The sequence below is a fragment of the Hylobates moloch genome, unplaced genomic scaffold (assembly GCF_009828535.3).
Source record: "Hylobates moloch isolate HMO894 unplaced genomic scaffold, HMol_V3 SCAFFOLD_20, whole genome shotgun sequence".
NCBI lineage: Eukaryota > Metazoa > Chordata > Mammalia > Primates > Hylobatidae > Hylobates > Hylobates moloch.
The window spans coordinates 6,858,908-6,878,109 of record NW_026652295.1 but is presented as its reverse complement, the minus strand read 5'-3'; the positions used below and the strand labels follow the sequence as shown (position 1 = coordinate 6,878,109).

Below are 19,202 nucleotides of genomic sequence, written 5' to 3'. Positions count from 1 at the left end.
TTATGTAGCTTCCCCAGCGCTGCTTGGAAAACAGCTCTCTGGGTTGTTTTGTTTTCACAGCCAGGTGTTTCATGTAGTGATTGAATCTCAGCATCATGTCCATTAATCAATGAGAAAAAAAAAAAAACGAGAAAAAACTTGCACCTCAAAAAACTTTTCAGAAGATCCATATATATATATATTTTTTTTTTTTGTAAAAGCCCTGAGAGAAGGAGAAAGAGAATCAAACAAAACGTATAGAAACAAATTAGCTGGACATGCAAACTAAGCTATGATTCACCCAGAGTTTAAACAAATCACAAATTTCACAGTTTAATATTGGGGGTGGGGGAAGGGCAAAAATAACAAACAAATAATACGTTTCTCCACCTCACTAATAAAATGTGGCAAGACCTTACTGACTACGAGGGTACAGATCAAGGCTAAGTAAAGCTTTAAATCAATAGTGATTATTGCGAGCGGCAGCCCCGGCTACACACGTCGCTGGGAGCTGATTACTGCTACATCTCACCGCAGCGTAGAGTTTAGTCACAGCTTCTCCCCACAATATTGCAAGTTTAGTGTGGAGAGTCGCAAAGAAAAAACACAAGAAACCCCAAATAATAATAACAACAAAAATAACAGTTGTAATAATAATAATAAAAAAAAAACCTAAGGGATGTATGAACTGGTTTTAACTAAGTAGACCAAGGGAACATTGGTTCTGATTTGCATTCATCTCTACAGTAAATAAAACCTCGTTTTTAAACTGGTTCATACATCCCTAATACAGTTAAAAATCATATATACCTCAACCTTTTTTCCTTTCGTATGCGAAGATATCACTTTTCATTATGTCAAGAATGTCTATCTTCCTTTGAAGCCTGGGAGGTTGGATTTCAGAAACTGGTGAAGTGGCGGAGAAAAGGGGGCGTGCATGTTTCTGTGCGAACAAGTCTACGTAAAGGAGGAGCACTGGGGCCAGAAAAGGCCAGGGGAAGGAAGTTGGGGTACAGGGGTGCCTCTCCAGGGGAAGGCAAGAGGCTCCACACACTGCAGCAAGCACAGGGGTCCCCAGCAGCAGGCTGGCTGGGGGCCCCTGAGGTCTTGGCTGAGGGACCAGGAGCTCAGGTGCAGTGGGGTACATTCTCCTCCCTGCACGTGGGGACAGTGGGAAGTCTATTGCCTGCATAGGATGCTCATGGGTAAAAATAATCCTGCCTTTTTGCACCCAGGAGTTTGGACTATTTAAGAAACTAGAAACAGCACATTTATCTTCAAGCACCAACCCCACATCGCAGGAAGGTAAATATAAACCTATTTCTCATCTGACATCTTGCATGTGTAGTTTTATTACCAGTAGTAGTATTTCCTCGCTTTGCAAATGACAGTAGCACAGCTGGGTAAGGCTTGGATTAGGCTTAGCAGGAAGACTGGGAATACCTCGCTCAAGAGTAACGTGCCTGGTCACTGGGTCACTGCTTTGCTTTCTCCAAAGTCATCTCTGCAGTGCTCCAGGCACGGCCCTGGCTTCTTGATGCCTGTTCCCTGGATGCATGCATCCTCACTCCACCCTCTCTGAGCTGCTCCTGGGCCATGCTTGGGAAGACTGCTCACGGCCCCTGCTAAATTCTGCAGTGACAGAAGAAAGGCTTGTCTCATTACAGTAGAAGAGCTACCACCCAAGGGTGCCAACCACAGCCGCAGGCACACGTTAACACGGGGACCTGGGTGTGGCACAGGTCTCCCAGGACAAATATTGCCCATTTGATTCTGCTCACTGCAGAGAACAGCAAACTGATGAGCTAATAATAATAATAATAATAATATTAATAATACATATACTGAAAAGGAAGAGGAGGCAATCAAATATATGCTACCCATGCATGTTTTCCATAGGTTAAGACGCCAGGGCAGTAACTCTTCTCTATAGTTAAGAATGGATGTCTTGAAACTTGAACAGTGACCATGTCTAATGCTGACAGAGTAGAAACGGACATGAGGCTGAAGCTAGAATCTTTCCTGGTTTTGGCTTGAAATCATATTGGAAACCTTCATCAACCACATCCTGTAATACCAAGGACCAGATGACAGCTCCACCATGAAGCACACAGAAAAAAGGAAAATGTCTATTTAAGAAATTATCATCTTATCCATCTTTCCTCTGGTCATTTACATGAAATTCACATCATTTTCTTCCAGTTATTGGCTATGGGTACCCAAGGGTATGTTTTTTCCTTCTGTTTCCAGCTCACAGAACAAACGGTGCTATCACAGATTCACAAGAACAAGCTCACACACACCAATACACAATAACGTTAATGCTCAAATGAAGAGCTCCTCTCCAGACAATTCATTACAATATTTGTTTTGTTTAAGAAGTCATTTTGGAAAAATACAACGCCCACGATAACATGGAGGGATCCGGTAAGTAGTTAAGGCACTGGAATCGGCACGGGCTGTGGCCTCCCGCGCAGGCTGCGGTGAGGCTATGGCACTGAGCGAGCAGCCACGCTCCTGCTTGTCTCTCGCACTCTCTCTCTCTCTCTCTCTTACTCCCCAACAGCCAAAGGGCACTGAGGAAACCCCATGAAGTATAGACACTTTGCTCTGCTGGCTTTTGTCTGTGCTGAGGGGGACGGAGGCTGTCACTCCATCCCCAGGAGCTGGGAGGCGCCATCAGCTGTGGCCAGGGTTGGGTGGGCAAGCCTCTTGCTGCGTGGCTCCAGCAGGTCCTGCCCCAGGGCTGCCGGGCTCTCTGGGTTAAGGTCACCCTGGCCAGGCTCAGACGGCCGCCCTGCCGTGACCTTCTCCTCCCTGTGGCTGGAGTCCTTGGTGGCACTGGCCAAGCCCTCCTTCCGGCTCCGGGTGACGGCCATGTGGTTGCTGGTGTTGGGAGCCAGCTCAGCCTCGTTCTCTGAGACGGGGTTGTTGCCGCTGTGGGTGGACTCGTTCTCGCTGTCCTCCTCACCCCGTTCTTCCTTGTCGCTGTCCTTCCCGTGGTGTTTGGCATGCCTGGCTTTCTGGTGGATCCGCTGGTGGCGAACCAGACTGTGCTTCAAGGTGAAGGTTCGCTCGCAGGTCTGACATTTGTATGGCCTTTCCCCTGGAACAACAGAAGAAAGAATTTCCATTAACCAAAAGGCACCAGTACCCACCGCACCCTGCTCTGCACAGGAAGAATGAGGCCCCCAGGCTATGTGCGGGGGGGCCAGGACTCCTTCCTACTCAGCCAGAGGCCTCTTCCTTGAACCGGCAAACTGAGGACGGACAAGCTCCCTTTGCTGGTTCAAGCTGTCAGTTTGAGACCTTTCCTCTCCTTCCTCTCTCAGCCCAGGCACTCTACATACTGATCCAGAAAACCCAGGTCCCAGAAGCAGAAGCCTCAGGAGATGTGCAGACTGGCCTCAACCAGAGCCTGGGAAGGAATCTAGAGGGGGACAGGAGTGGACCCTCTCAGGGATCTGCATGGACAGTAGCACCTAGGTCAGGGGCACCAGGTACCCTCTGCATTACGATGTGGTGCAGCGGGGGCTTTCTTGATGGCTCACACGCCAGGCCCGGGGCAAGGCCCACCATGCTTGTTGGGAGCCCAAGAATATGCCTCTTCTGAGAGCCAAGGACCCTGACCCTTCACACGGGCAAGCGCAGGGCAGAGCCACCTGCACTGGGCCGGGGCACATGTGTTCATTGCGGGCTGCAGCTGTTGACAGGGAGGGAAGCAGCGGCTGAGAGGAGGGGCAGGTTATTCTGGAAGGAAGAAGGATGTACCTCTGGACTCCATGAGCATAATCAGGTCTTTGTGTCAAAGCAAGCGTCCCTGCTCTGGGGTCTGCAGCCTCCACCCTGTAGGTGGTGGGTGAACTCTAGGAACAGTGTGAAGGGCAGTGGCTAAGGGTCCTGCCCCAGTCACCTCAGCCGGGCTGCACGGCTAAGAAAGGAAAAGGCCCCCCTGACCCTAATGGATCACCCAGGGTGCCTGCCCCACAGCGGCCTGGGGCAGTGCCTGTCGTCCGGGCCACAGGACTAGACAGGACTAAGTGGCCCAAATGCCCAGCACAAGCACCCTCTCCTAGATACCTCTATGAAACAGGGCAGCTGTCACCCCCACTTTACAGACGGGGAGACGGAGGCAGCAGAGCTAAGAGGCGGACCACAGCGTTCTCAAAAACACAACGGCCAAGGACCCTCTCCTGCCTGGCTGTAGGAGGCCTGCACCGTCTTCGAGGGCTAAGAGTGCAACTCCTTAAAACTCCTAGTTCATGGGCTTAACGGGCACACCGGCAACGTAAGCAAGTAAGCAAACGTTCTCTCGGTGGCCTCCGGCGCCGCTTCAGGGGAGCTCCTAGGAGAGGTGCCCAATTCGCCTCCTCTTGTTGGGCCGGGGACCTGGCCTGCCCTGGTTACCTGTGTGGGAGCGCATGTGCCGGGTCAGGTCCTGCAGCGACCAGAACCGCTTGTTGCACACGCTGCAGACCTTCTTCCTCTTGTCTGCCTTGCTGGCCACGCTTTTGGGGGAGTCTGTCTTTGGTTTCTTGTCATCGTCGCTCTTCTCCGAGGACCTTTTCTCGGCCGCGCTCTCCCCGTCGGAGGGGACCTCAGTCTCCTCCGCGGGGTTTTCCACCGGGGCCTCCCCGGCACCCGGCGCCGACTCCACCACCCCCGCCGGGGTCTCGGGGGGCTTCTCGTCCTGTTCGGCGGCGGGCTGGGGCCCCTCCTCTGCAGTGCTGGCGCCATCTGCCTTCTCATCCTTGGGCTCCTGGTGGCCGTGCGCCTTCCGGTGGCGGCTCAGGGTGCCCAGGAACTTGAAGCTCTTCCCACAGGTGTCGCAGGCGAACTTCGGCTCCTGCGAGGCCGCGCCCCCGGCGCCTGCCTCGCCCTCGCCCTCGGCCAGCTTGAAGTCCATGAGCTTGGTGGCGAAGTCCAGGTCCAGGCTCTGGTTGCTCGACGCGTCCTCTTCCGCGCCGTCGGCGTCCCCGGCGCTCTCCTCAGTGCCATGCTCTTCCTCCGGCTCCTGGCTCTCCCCAGGGCCGTGCTCTTCCCGGTGCACCGTCGAGGCCGTTTCCGCCCTGGCCTGCTCCACAGGGGCATCCCCTGCGACCTGGCGGAGCTCAGTGGCGCCCTCCGACAGCTGCTCTCTGTCCCGTGAGGTGAGGTCTAGCACTTCGCCCGCGGCGGCTGCAGTCTCCGCATCCGACTGACTGTCTGTGGGGCAAGCACAGCGGGGAGGGCTCAGAGGGGCACCACCAGCTACGCCCATGCCAGGGATGTCGCCGGGAATGGGCTAGACCCATGCCAGCAGCCTGAACCCCAAACCAGCGAGGACTTCTTTCGGCCCAAATCCTCACCACCTGTTACATCCCCCAGGAGGACCAAGATGACCCTGGGGACGTAAGAAAGGCAAAAGCAGCCTCCACATCACCTCAGGTGTGTTCCCAGGGCTGGCTGTGCCGCTGTGCCCCTGAACCCCTGGCTTCCACTGCCCCCGCCCCCAGGAAGGTATGAGTGACTCAGGCAGGGCAGACAGGGGCTGCGAGATAGGAGAGGGGTGCATTCCAGAGACTCGCAGCGCTAGGGAAGTTGAGGAAGCTTGAGTTATAGTTATTTTTCCAGTGCAAAGAGACCATACAAACATGCAACATACACAGGACCACCCCTACCCCTAATCCTCCAAAGCATGGTCTTGATGAGTTTCACAGGAAACGACCCCAAGCCTGCATTCTCTGTGTATGGTATGCACACTCTTGCCTGACGCTCATCTCCAGGTGGAGGCTGCGGAGACCCAAGGGGGCACAGGCAAGCTTGTAGGCTTCCTGGCTGTTAGCCTCCCAGGGGTGGTGGAAATCTTTCAAAGGAAGGACACCCTTGATGCCAGGCTTGGCAACAGCACACAGTGAGGGGAGCAGACTGTGAAAGGCTGTGGGTGCCTGTGAAGACAAGGGGTTCTGGGTTCCAGGCATCTCACCTACCCTGACTTCCTGCCTCTTGATTTGTTCCTATCTGTCCATTCCACCCAGTAAAACTGTATGTGGAAAGCCTATCAGTTTTCAACAGTCCTTTTAAGGGGTGGCACAGTTGCAATATTCACATCAAACAGTGTCAAAAGGCCTTCTCTTTACTAAGGTTGAAAGAGGACTTAATAACTTCTTAAAATTATGCACTACGACAGTACATTGGAAGCTGGTGGGACCTATTATTTAGCTGCAGATCCTATGTCTGATTTATTTTTTATTATTATTTTTTCAAGACAGAGTTTCGCCTTGTCGCCCAGGCTGGAGTGCAATGGTGTGATCTCCACTCACTGCAACCTCCACCTCCCAGGTTCAAGCAATTCTCCTGCCTCAGCCTCCCGAGAGCTGGGATTACAGGCGCCCACCACCATGCCCAGCTAATTTTTTTATTTTTAGTAGAGACGGGGTTTCATCATGTTCGCCAGGCTGGTCTCGAACTCCTGACCTCAGGCGATCTACCCACCTCAGCCTCCCAAAGTGCTGGGATTACAGGCGCGAGCCACCGTGCCCGGCCACTGTCTGATTTATTACTGCAGGGATTCAGAAGTTCCTCTGATAATTAGGTGGATGAAAGTCATTGTTTTATGGCACAAGTACGAAGATGCCCCTCCCTCAATAGACCAGATGTGATTGCAGTCCTTGAGCCAGAAGATTCACGCACCTCACCTGGATTCTCACTCGACGTGATCAGGTGTAACTACAATGTCAACCTGCATCCATCACTCCTCCTCAGTGTCACATGCTTGATTATTTGCCATCAAGGCGGTCAGGAGGGCTGGGGTAAGGAGCTGGTCCTGCCCCGTCCTGAGGTCTGAGGAGACAGTACCTGCTGTTCACACCTGCTTGGGGCTTTAGGCTTTACACACAGCCATCTGCATAACGTGGCTACTTACATCATTTCATTTCATTAGCTTTACACTGACTGCACTTTTTGGCAGCCACTGTTTGGGTATCTCAAGAGGTTTCAGAAGGAAATATTATGGTGTGAATATAAAATTTTAAAGAAGAAATGATTTTGCAAAATTATCCAAAAGCTTAAAGAATATGAGTCCTGGGATATGCACACCAATGTCTGGGCCACGTTCCAAGGAAAAACGAGATGTTCGTTTTCTTGAATCATTTCAACAGAGCGCATCTATAGAATGGATATTGGTATAAACTCTACAATAAAAATACAAAATGCTCAATTTGTTTGCTGGCTTTGTGGGTAATTTCCCTCCCTAGAGTCAGGGTCTCCCTATGTTGCCCAGGCTGGTCTTGAACTCCTGGGCTCAAGGGGTCCTCCTGCCTTGGCCTCCCAAAGTGCTGACGTTATAGGCATAAGCAACTGTGGCTGGCCTTTGTTAAGTAATTTTTTTTTTTTTTTTTGAGATGGAGTCTTGCTCTGTCACCTGGGCTAGAGTGCAGTGGTGCAGTCTCAGCTCACTGTAACCTCTGCCTCCTAAGTTCAGGCGATTCTCCTGCCTCAGACTCCCAAGTAGCTGGGATTACAGGTGTGAGCCACCATGCCCAGCTAATTTTTGTATTTTTAGTGGAGACAGAGTTTCACCATGTTGGCCAGGCTGGTCTCAGAACTCCTGACCTCAGGTGATCCACCCTCCTCAGCCTCTAAAAGGGCTAGGATTACAGGCATGCGCCACCACGTCCGACCGGTAATTTTTAAAAGAAGGTTTAATCTCTGGTTACTTCCCCTTTGTCCCCAGTATATCCTAGACTACACTTCCATTATTTTTTTTTTCAGCAAAGAACATGCATTATTTTAACTGCACAGAACATATTTAACATGATAGAGCTTTAAAAAAAGTAAAATAAATTTTGAAACAAAACCCAAAGAAATATAAGATCAAATTGTTCCTGCTCTCAGGCCCTTCCTTTGCACGGATAATGGAGAGAGATCACCCAGAGTACAATGAAAGGCCAACTCCCTCTGGACACAGGGGGCTTGGTTGTATTCTACCAAACTCCCACTAGGGGGAGTGTTTTAGCAGTGTAGGCTGTGCCCTTCACATTCTAAACAACTGATTTTCATTAGTGATTCTGATGAACAAAAAACTTCACCTCTTCACCTATCATGAATAGTCAACTTATAAGGCCAGGTGCTGTATAAATCCCCGCTCTCAACACCCAGACTCCCAAATGCAGGTAGCTGAGCTCATGACTTTTTATAAGCAATGTTACCTTAAAAATATGCAGTTCTTCCCTCTCCCCATCAGTCCCTTGGTTTGTGTTGTTCAACAACTAAGAAAACTGCTAGAGGAAGCAGAAGGAATCCTGGTAGATAATAAACCCGCAGCTCCTCCTACAGGACAGTGGAGACGCCCTAGTCAGCTCAACAATTAAAGATCTATTGCTTCCTAAAAATTAAATGTGCCTCAACCGATGTGACAGACTACCAACCTAAGTAATTATCTGACCTGGCAGGGGTGCCTTTGCAGGGGAAGCCGCTGTGTCTGCACTCTACCCAAAGCATTTGAGGATTGAGAGGGTTTCCTGAGGTGCAGTCCATGCTGACACGTGGGACTTCTGGGCTGGTAAAGGTGGCCACATGAAGGGAGAGTTTAAACACTTTCATGTTTATACGAATTAAAAACAGCCCTATATAGGTGCCTACGAACACAAAGACGGGGCATCATTGGAAGAAGGACCAAGGGCACATCCCTCAAGGGCAGAGGGGGCCAGGGTGCCTCTCTCTGTCCAGGACAGTGAATGAAGCATTTCAGTTGAAATTTGAAAGTTTAAAATGGACCTTTAAGGGAGAACTGCCCCCACTGTGGCATTTTTAGCATTCTTTTGGGGGACTTTATGACACTGAAAAAAAGTCAGACCTACATTATAAAACATGTGTAGGAATTTTAAGAAAATGCCACCTAGACATATAAGCCTAGAAAACCCCTCAAGGACCTCCTTGGTCATTTATTTTTTTTTTTTTTCCCTTTTTTTAAGTGGTCTTCCTTCAAAGCCTCACTTTTTAAACTTCATTGCGGGGGGGAACCCAGAATGAAGGCTTCGCCCCATGTCCATCATGCTCATCTGGTTTTTAAAATCCTCCTTGAAATCACTAAACTCTGCCTCCCTAACCTCCTTTCTCTCTCAACTTAAATCTCAGTCCCTTTTCTCACCATGGACTGTGACCACAACTAAACCAAACATATATTTTCTCTTTGCTGGTTTCACATAACAACTTTCAGTGACTTTTCTTTTTCTAGAGGCTTTGTCCCTTCAAGGAAACCTATATAACTTCCGGGGTGGGGTGGAGGTGGGAAAGGGCTTTGTTGGGATTTCGAAAACAAAACTTACGACTGCAAACTTATAAATACACTTGGTGCTGAACTGAAGCTAAGACCACCAATTCCCACTCAGCTTTGTGTCTGCAGATGCCAGCAGGAGCCCCAGTCTTTGTTCCTCCCTTATGATAAAGAAGCTGGATGCAAAATGCACATCCAGCACGGAGTTACTAAGACTTATTTGTAAACATGGAAACCCAAGGGCTCCCCCTCAGCTCCCTCAGTTACTGGCTGCTTTCGCTACTGTGGAACCACTATGGGAAGATCACAGGGCAGCTTTCTAAACCAAGCTGAAAGAAAATGTTCCAGACTAACAGATAATGTGGCGGCTGATGGTTAAACATTAACAGGATGGTCTGCAGCAAACGCGTGCCTGCCAGCACTGGTGCGCGCTTCCCGTGGGCTGAACTACAGGTCATCTTTGGCTCACAGGGGTCCAAGTTAGGCTAAGATTCCGTGGGCACCCACATCTTTCTTCACTCAAAGATACTGGTGAGTTACGTGGAAGTGGAAGCTGGGGAAGCAGTGAGCAAACCAGCTCACCCTTTCACACCCTCAGAGGATCTGGCCTAGACTGGCGGTTGGGCAGTCAAGAGCACTCACAGCTGGTTTCACTAGGGCTCAGTGGGAGGCGTAGAGATGGGCAAAGGGTGGCCTCTCCACTTCAGATACACTCAGTATCCCTGTAACCAAAGTGAGGACAAGGGGGCTAAGATTAATGCCCAACCCTCTGTCCACACTGACTCCTGAGGCAGGGGTGCCTCATAACTATAGGGCACCCCATCTCCACCCTAGTCAGAGGAACAGAAGCCACAGGACGCAAATACAACCCTAAAAAAACATAGCTGGGGGGATCTCTTCGCAGCCATGAGATAGTGTCAGGTTTTCAAGACTTGCAGAACTGGACCCAGCACCATGATGCTGAACCTGTTACTAAGTGCCAACTGGCAGGGTATCTAAGTGGCCTGCAGCAGGCTGGCTTTCGTTTTGTTTGCTCTTGGGGGTGAGGATGGAGCACCCCAGCAGTCCGAGTGGATGGAGTGTACTGACAGAAGACACGAGTAAATTCAGAAACTGTAAGGGAAACAAGGTGGCACAAGACGTATCGGGCAGCCGTTAATTGCTCTGCGGGTGCTGGAGGGAGGAAGCACACATCAGCACAGGAGAATAATACCCGGATTCAGGTCAAGCAGAGATGTGATTAAAGAAAGGACATGCACAGTGCTTTTTCAAACAAGGACAGTCTTACACCGGGAAGAGAGTTATTGAAAAGAAGAACACCACACCCCTCGTTCCAGCAATACCCTGATATCCCGGGGAGCCCAGGCCTGCTCCCGAGGAGGCTGCAGAGGCTAAGGCTCCCCAAACCTTTAGGTTTCACATCCCCTTTACATGAGTTCATACCCAGGGCTAAAGTTGTAGGCCTTCCCATACATCCCACCTCCCAACATCAGGAACAAAGGCCTCTTCTGCCAAGAGGGTGACAGATCTTCCCTGGCAGCCCCGAGAGTCACCGAGGGGCACTGTCACTGTTTTCTGCTGTCTGTCTAGGCGATCTGACCCAGGAGTTATGCTCCCTCCCAATCATCAGCAGGGCCTGCCTTTCTATTAATAGGCTGTGGGCTCTGAATCCTACAGAGAAGTGAACAAGCAGCCCCTCCACAGCTCGGACCGGAGTTTGCTACAACTCTTAACCGAACTCCTCTCTCTCCCTCTTCCTGGGTTCTTGTTCACCTGGCGGCACTACCTGTGCTATCATGGGATCCAACATCACTCTCTTTTGACTGGGGGATAAGCCCGTTTCTTCTCAGGGAACAGGTGGTAACTCCGTGTTTGCGCAACTGGTGGCGTTCACAGTTAGATTTGGTAGAAAAGAAGGCATCGCATTTTTGACAAGGGAAGGGTTTCTGACCTGAAGCAGGAAAAAAAATATATATTTATCTGGCTTTCTACTGCAATGAAATAGAAAAGTCGCTTTTGTTTATTCTCCTGGGATCATTGGCAGTTGTTCCCCCCTCCTCCACCCCTTCAAGAAAATTAACAAAACACATTTAAAAAAAAAATCAATGACTAAAATGATCATTCTCCCTTTTCCTAAGTTGAATGGAATATGAATTTTTGTCTTCAAAATACTAAAATAAATGAAACCGAAAAATATACATTTAAAGTAAAACAATGGTATTACAATTAAAATATTAATGACAACAAAAAAAAGCAAATGAAGAGATTTTAGAGCACAGCAAGAAAACACCTATATTCTATCACAAAGAGAAAGACGCCCTCTAACGAGCTCTAGTGTGGCAAGGACACCGTAATATGGACACTAGGAAATCCAATGGGGAACCCGTGGGTATCTTTGGGGTCCATGAAGAGAAGAAGTCAGGGACAGCCCCCGGCCAGGGTGGCCAGTCCCCCTTCCTGGCCTTGGTGGCTATGTCCCTCCCACAGGGGAATGGGAGCAGTGAGTTGTGACTTCCCAGGACAACTCCTGTCTGACTTGCTGAGACATCCTGCAGTGACCTCTGCTCAAGTTCACTGTCGTCCTAGGTGGCAAGAGTCAGGAGATCTTCTCATTAAAGGTTCTTTGTTCCCCCTGCTCCAAGCTTGGTTGCAAATGAGTGACCAATACGTAACTATGTCTGCATTTGATCATGTGCTCCACTCAACAGATGTGCATGTGAAGAGGTCATTTTGGCAGCCCTGCCTCGCCCCTAGACCCATCCCAAACGCACAGATGGGTGAGCCACTGAGAGAGGCACAGTCTCCTCCTGCTTTGGTCTGCTACCCTCTCCTTTTACTTGGATTCCTTTTGTGCTATAAACGTCATGTTTCAAAATGCAATCGAAGCTCCTCTACGACTTGTCCTGGGTTTGTGTGGATGCATGTGAAGGAGAAAGAAAGCACAAGGGAAAAAGGAGGTGGAGAGGAAAAGAGAGGAGGGAGGGAGGGGATCAGGAGCCTTCAGGAGATGGAAGTCGGTGGTGCATCATTTGTGTATCACTGAATTTCTCCCTTTCCCCCAAGTCGCTGGAGTCCAAGGTCCCAGTTGCTAATGTTACAGGGTAAAAGGTTTTGTGTGTTAACCGACATGACTTCAGAGCTGGGGCCCAGTACTTTTGTCCCATAACCCTGGGATTGCCACAATTAAACACAGCTCCCTGGAAACACAGATCACAGGGGCCTCTGGCGTTAGATTAATGTCGATAGAAGCCTGAACTAGTGCAGGTGCCCAAGGCCACGCACTCCCCTGTGAATGCACAGCAAGGGCCTGGCACCTGGGGACCAGTCAGAGGGGCCATGTGTTTTCCCAGGGGAAGGAGGGACTAGCCTTGACCGGCCTGGCTGTGTCACACGACTCCAGGGGGCGCCATTCATACAGAGCCTGAAGGTGTGGACCTGGCACCACCCCCATGACAGCATGGCCACAATTTCACATCAGGAGTAATAATCAGAGACAGGGGACGTTGATTCCCTCCTGAGCTAAAAGACTCTTTAAGATGATGCTTACAAATCTCCTCAGGCACTTTTAAGAATAAAGATGCTCGCAACAATCAAAGACAACAGAATTAGAAACCTGGAAAGGGCAGAATCGGAAACCCAGAAACCCGGCCTGTGTGCTTCTGAGTAGCTCCACAAGACAACCTGAACAGAAGTGGAGAACCCCACTGACTGTGTTCAGGGTCTCCTCATATCATTCTGCAAAATTTATTTTTAAAACATCCACATCAAAAAAAAAAAGTGTGACTAGTTGTACAGTATGACAGTGTTTATGGTGCATCTTCCAAATTACTTCTTGTGGTCATGCACGGTGGCACACGCCTGTAATCCCAACACTGTGGGAGGCCGAGGTGGGCAGATCACTTGAGGCCAGGAGTTCAAGACCCAGCCTGGCCAATATGGTGAAACCCGGTCTCTACTAAAAATACAAAAATTAGCTAGGCATGGTGGTGCACACCTTAATCCCAGCTACTGGTGGGGCTGAGGTGGGAGGATCGCTTGAGCCTGGGAGGCGGAGGTGGCAGTGAGCAGAGATTGTGCCACTGCACTCTAGCCTGGGCGACAGACAGACTCTGTCTCAAAAATAAAATAAAATGAAAAAAATTACTTATTGTTTGTCATTTAAAATTGAACACAGTATTTAATAATTTCAAGTAAAAATAAAGTACTTTTAACATTTTATTGTCAAAAGGTAACACTGCTGCTTCTCTGAGTCTGGCCAGATTGAGAAAAGAACTGGGCCAAGAGGAAAACAAGTAAGAAGCTACTATGATAGGATTCTTGATTTCAAAGAAAACAATCGGCTTCTCGCTCCCCCGTCACATGGTTTACTCTGTAATTTCCACACTGGTAAGTGCGTCACCTTTACAGTTGGTTAGGACTGCCAGGCTGACGTCCCCATGAGAAGGTCCCTATTAATGCTAAATTCAGAAAACAATCCATGATGTGAAAGCATTGCATCAAAGTACAAAGGCTCCCAAAGTGACATAACAACTCACACGAGTCATTAAAAGCTCGCATTTCACTGCGTAAGTCTGACATTTTTACATAGTGGTGGGCTCTCTGGATTGCAGGGATGCAGGAAAACGGGCTCGTTTAGTATTTTATAATAACACAGGTTTCAAAAACATTTGTTGGCCAGCCATCTATATAGAAAGTAGCAAATGATTCTATTTATTTGGTAGCTGCCACGAATAACTGCTTTAGGAGGGGATTTGTAAAAGCACCTGTAACCACAGGGAGTTACCTGCGCACTCAGGACCTACAGCATTCCGCAAGCCCCAACACGAGCGCTTAAACCATCAGCCAGCTGGGCAGAGTGGCTCATGCCTATGATCCCAGGACTTTGGGAGGCCAACGGAAGTGGATCGCTTGAGCCCAGGAGTTCAAGACCAACTTGGGCAACACAGTGAGACTTTGTCTCTACAAAAAATTTAAAAAAAGGCCGGCGTGGAGGCTCACACCTGTAATCCTAGCACTTTGGGAGGTCGAGGCTGGTGGATTACCTGAGATCGGGAGTTTAAGACCAGCCTGGCCAATGTGGTGAAACCCTGTCTCTACTAAAACTACAAAAAATTAGTTGGGTGCAGTGGCGCGCGCCTGTAATCCCAGCTACTCTGGAGTCTGAGGCAGGAGAATCACTTGAACCAGGGAGGCGGAGGTTGTGGTGAGCCAAGATCGCGCCACTGCACTCCAGCCTGAGCTACAGAGCAAGACTTTGTCTCAAAAAATAAAATAAAAAAATTAGCCAGGCACGGTGGTGTGCACTTGTAGTCCCAGCTACTTGGGAAGCTGAGGCAGGAGGATCACTTGAACTCAGCCAGGAGTTCAAGGCTGCAGTGAGCTGTGATCATGCCACTGTACTCTAGCCAGGGTGCTTGGGTGACAGGGTGAGAGCTTGTCTCAAAAAAAAAAAAAAAACCTCCAAAAACAAACAAAAAAAATTAGCCAGTGTTTACTCTCCCAGAACAGTCAAAAAATGAAGAAGGACTTTGGGGCAAGAGAATAGTGAACAGTGAGAATAGTTTGATGAGGAGACTGGGGCCTTGGCCTCCAAGATAAAAACAAACAAACAAACAAAAAAACAGAACTGAAAACATTTCTGTTCATTTTTCAAAGACAATCAGGGTTAGAAAGGTGGGGTCTAACTAGCATAGAAAACCTTGCAGTTGCTTTTCTTTTTGTAACAAGATGACAGCCTGAGCAGCCCAGCCTTCTCTCCGTTGCTCCTCCATCCCTGCATGCAGGTATCTTTCTTTTGGCATTTTCTCTCTGTATTTGGCAGAAGTGTACACAGGACTGGGTACAAATGGCCAAAGCTGTCTTTTAAGAAAGCTAAAAGGAGCCAAATACAAGTGGTGTCCCAGGTGCTTTCCACACCCAGGTTTGGATGACTCACTGACCGAAGCTGTGACCCTCATTGCCAGGTAGGAGCAGGGAGGAAAGGGTGTTGGGGGAAAGCCTGAGCCGGCTCAAAAAAGGTGCTCAAAGCACCTGTGAGAAAGTGAGCAAGCCAGGGAAGCCCAGAATGGACACCCCATAGTCCCAAGCCCATCACTTTGGGACAAGGAACCGGAGAAAAGGGAAGGGGGAAGAAAATGAGGACAGAGGCTAGAACAGACTGGCTGTGTTTTCTGGCACCCTCTCCTCCACCTGTGGCCTAAAAACACACGAGATGCTCCCGAGGGGTAAAGGCAGGAACAGTGCACTCTTGTCTCCTATGGAGTGGCGCGTTTAGGTAGAGAAAGGTAAGGAACCAGGAACTGTCCTCAACAGCAGGAAAGTATGGTCTGGGAGAGAGCTGGAGAGGAGTGGAAGGAAGGAGGAAAGGCAGGTGTGTGTGGAGACTGTGCCGGGGGGTATGAAAAATGACAGCCCTGCCAGCTTCCTCATCAAACACAGTTCCTGGAACCTGAGCCGGGAGCAAGAAAAGGCTGAGGCCACATGCTCCTTGCCAGCAGCCAGCAGGTATACCCCTCGTTGGACACTGAACACCAGATCTGCTTCCTGCTGCCCCTTTGAGGATGGGGAGGACTGGAGAACACGTGTTTTGAGACAAAGTAGAGACAGTACAGTAATTTGCTGAGGGGGTAGGAGGAGGCCAGCATTCAAGGTGTAGACAGTTTGTTTAAATGCAGTCCAAAACCGGATGCTGCTCAATGCTTCTGGCTGGAACTCGGCTAGATTTTAACACTATACTCAAAAACACAAAACGGCCAGGCACAGGGGCCCACGCCTATAATCCCAATACTTTGCAAAGCTGAGGAGTTCGAGAACAGCCTGGGTAACATGGTGAGACCTTGTCTGCACAAAAGCAAAAAACTAGAAAAAACAAAAATACCCCACAGAACATCTTCTCTGAGTAACACCTCTGTTCGCAGGGTGGCTGCAGAGTCAATGTTTAACATGTGTATACTCAAGACTTTCTTCAAAGTTTTGGAGACAGCGCCTCACAGAAGCCTAGGGAGCCAAGGATCCATGTGGCTCTGAGTGACAGCAGAGCTGCCTACCAGGAAAAAGATCAGGTCTGTGGGGAGAGGGGGCCCATCAGATGACTTCCCAGGCTCCTTCCAGCTCTAATGCTCCATGAATGGAAAATGCTCTAACACGACACTGGATGTAGCCAAGTGCTCCATATAACATGATTTAGCAGTGGTGATGCTGAACATCCCTGGAAGCTGAGAGTGAAGCACAGCAAAGGAAGTTAATGGAGCTCAATGGGCACCAACCTTCATACAGTGTCTATTCATGTGGCTAACACGATTCTGTAGTCATTAAGTCTCAAATTAGCTAATAACATTCTGATCCACAGTGGTGTCCCCCCTTATCTCAAACTACTTCCCAATCTTCTGCAATGTGGACATGTGGGAACACGGGGAGGCATGGAAGGTGCACCCTGCCTGCCTTCTGCCTTCACACAGACGACACACTGGGCACACACACCCTGACCAGTGGGCAGTTGCACAGAACTGGACCCTGGCTTGGAACAGTAGCTCCATCTCTTATTCCCCATATGGCTGTGGGCAAGTTACTTAGTTCCTTAAAAGTAAACCTCGATTTCCTTGTGGCAACACATGGATGACATCACCCTCACAGGACTGTCATGAAGACTAGCTCTACCAAGAACATATTATGATAGGATACAGGGATTGTGCCAAAGCAGACACATCTATCAAGGTTATCAGTAACTTTTAAGGGACAAGAGGCAGAATGTTTCTATTTATATCTACCCCATCCTATCTTAAAACAAACCTCCTGCTTTCTTGCTCAGTTTCAGATGCTACTAAATTTTAAACCAACGCTGATACTTTGGCATTCAAAAGCCAGGCAATCATCACTGGATTCACAAATGGGAACACATATCAGGCACCTGCAAAGACATGGGCACAACTCTTAAAAAAGGAAATACTGGAGGAAGAAGATGGGGAGGTTGGGTGACAGCAGGGGGAGGTGGGAGCACTGAGGAAGGGGGTGAGCCAAGCCAATCATCAGATCCAGACCATCTGCTCTCTGAAAAGTGGTAACAGAAAAACTCACTTCTCCATAGACTCTCAGTAGGCGATAAACAGGTGGAACCCAAAAAGGGTAGCAAAAGAAACTGCTATAAGGGGCACCTTCTCTTGAAGATGCATTTTCTTCCCTGAACTGTCATCATTAGAATGGTTGCTTTACTTGTCAGGCTTAAACTATTTTAACAGGGAGACAGTGGTATGAAAGGGCAGTACACACTTTACAAATCTAGAAGTCCTGGTTCTCCTTGAGTCCTCCCTGGACAGGCACTCCTGACTTGCTACTCCTCAATCCCTGGATTCAAGGACCCACCACAGCAGAAAGAAATGCAGTGTCTGTGTGGCAAGCTCTGGTGACCAGTGCAACCTCTGAGAGTCCTATTGCTCGCAGCCACAACTCCCTCTGGCTCCCAGCTTCCTCTCCCTCCCCAGGCTCCATTCTGCACACTGTTCAGGTATCCAGCAGTGGCTCCATGACCTCCCTCCTGCTGTTCCACCTCATCTAGGAGAAACAGCCTTCAACGAGCTTCTCCAAAGCTTTGTGGGATGATCAACTCTATGTAATGCATTTCCACCTGGATACAGAGCACAGCTCACACCAATTCCCACAACCCACCCTCAACATCCTGTCATAAACCTCCTGACTACCTTGGGTTACCATATTTAGCGCAAAAAGAAAAACCCACAAAAAAACCCAGGATGCCCAGAGCTAAATTTGAATTTTGGATAAACAAATAATTTTTTAGTAAATCCCAAGAACTACATAAAAATACTTATACTAAAAATTATTTGTTGTCTATCTGAAATTCAAATTTAACTGGTGTTCTGTATTTTATTCGCCAATCCAGTACCATTTGGTTTAAGGCCCTATCTATTTATTAATATTTTGGTTGTAAACTCCAAAAAGATAGGATCTCACTAATTTGCCCTTAGTTCAATAACATAAACTGAATACTGAGACTGTTCACTGAGAAAATTCAGAAAATTATAATTCAGATGAGAGTTGTATGGCCATTTATATACTAGAAGCACCTGATACAAAATTATTTAAAGTATATTCCTATCCTAAACTTCTCTTTAAAAATTAACTTCTAGAAACTAACATTTGAAAAATACTTTTGGGCAGGCCGGGCGCAGTAGCTCACGCCTGTAATCCCAGCACTTTGAGAGGCCAAGGCGGGCAGATCACCTGAGGTCAGGAGTTTGAGACCAGTCTGGCCAACATGGTGAAACCCCATCTCTACTAAAAATACAAAAATTAGCCGGGCATGGTGGCACATGCCTGTAATCTCAGCTACTTGGGAAGCTGAGGCAGGGAGAATTGCTTGAACCGGGGAGGCAGAGGTTGCAGTGAGCTGAGATCATACTACTCCACTCCAGCCTGGGTAACAGAGCGAGACTCTGTCTCAAAAAAAGAAAAATACTTTTGGGGCCAGGTGCGGGGGCTCATGCCTGTGTAATCCTAGCACTTTGGGAGGCAAAAAAACTGCTTGAGCCCAGGAGTTTGAGAGCAATATAGTGAGACTGTCTTTTATTAAAAAAAAAAAAAAAAAGAAAGAAAAAAGGAAGATACTTTTGGGGTATCACTTTGACAATTTAAGTCTGTTACTTAGAATTTTTTCACACTTGGGTGTGAGTTCTTGGGGATGGACAGGTCGATGGGCTCCATGGAGCGGTCGTAGGGGCTGGGGAAGAAGCGCTCAGAAAGCAGATGTTTTCCTGCTTCACCTGGACCAGCGCCAGGCCCTTCTGAGAGAAGTTTCTCAGAAAGGCTTACAATTGTAGTATAAACAGAAATTTTAAAACATTCTACCACCACTCATTGCTGATTTTCACAATCAACAGGGGAAGATGCGACTGCCTTAGTGAACTGAAAGAAAACAGCCAACATCACAATTTGTAATATTTCTGTTTAAGAGGAC

General features: G+C 48.7%; 1 protein-coding gene across 3 annotated transcripts in view; it reads right to left on the bottom strand.

Moving 5' to 3' along the window:
- Positions 1–2,510: 2,510 nt before the first annotated feature.
- RREB1 (ras responsive element binding protein 1) overlaps positions 2,511–19,202 on the bottom strand; it is a 141,971-nt gene continuing 125,279 nt past the window's right edge. For 2 of the 3 annotated variants that reach the window (XM_058432340.1, XM_032141078.2), the window contains 3 exons: positions 11,022–11,186; positions 4,387–5,184; positions 2,511–3,085 (listed from right to left, as the gene is read on the bottom strand). In XM_058432340.1, the coding sequence (XP_058288323.1) occupies positions 2,628–3,085; positions 4,387–5,184; positions 11,022–11,186 (1,421 nt within the window). In that variant the 3' untranslated portion in view covers positions 2,511–2,627. The remainder of the gene's footprint in view (positions 3,086–4,386; positions 5,185–11,021; positions 11,187–19,202) is intronic. The other variant, XM_032141079.2, reaches the window with a different exon arrangement.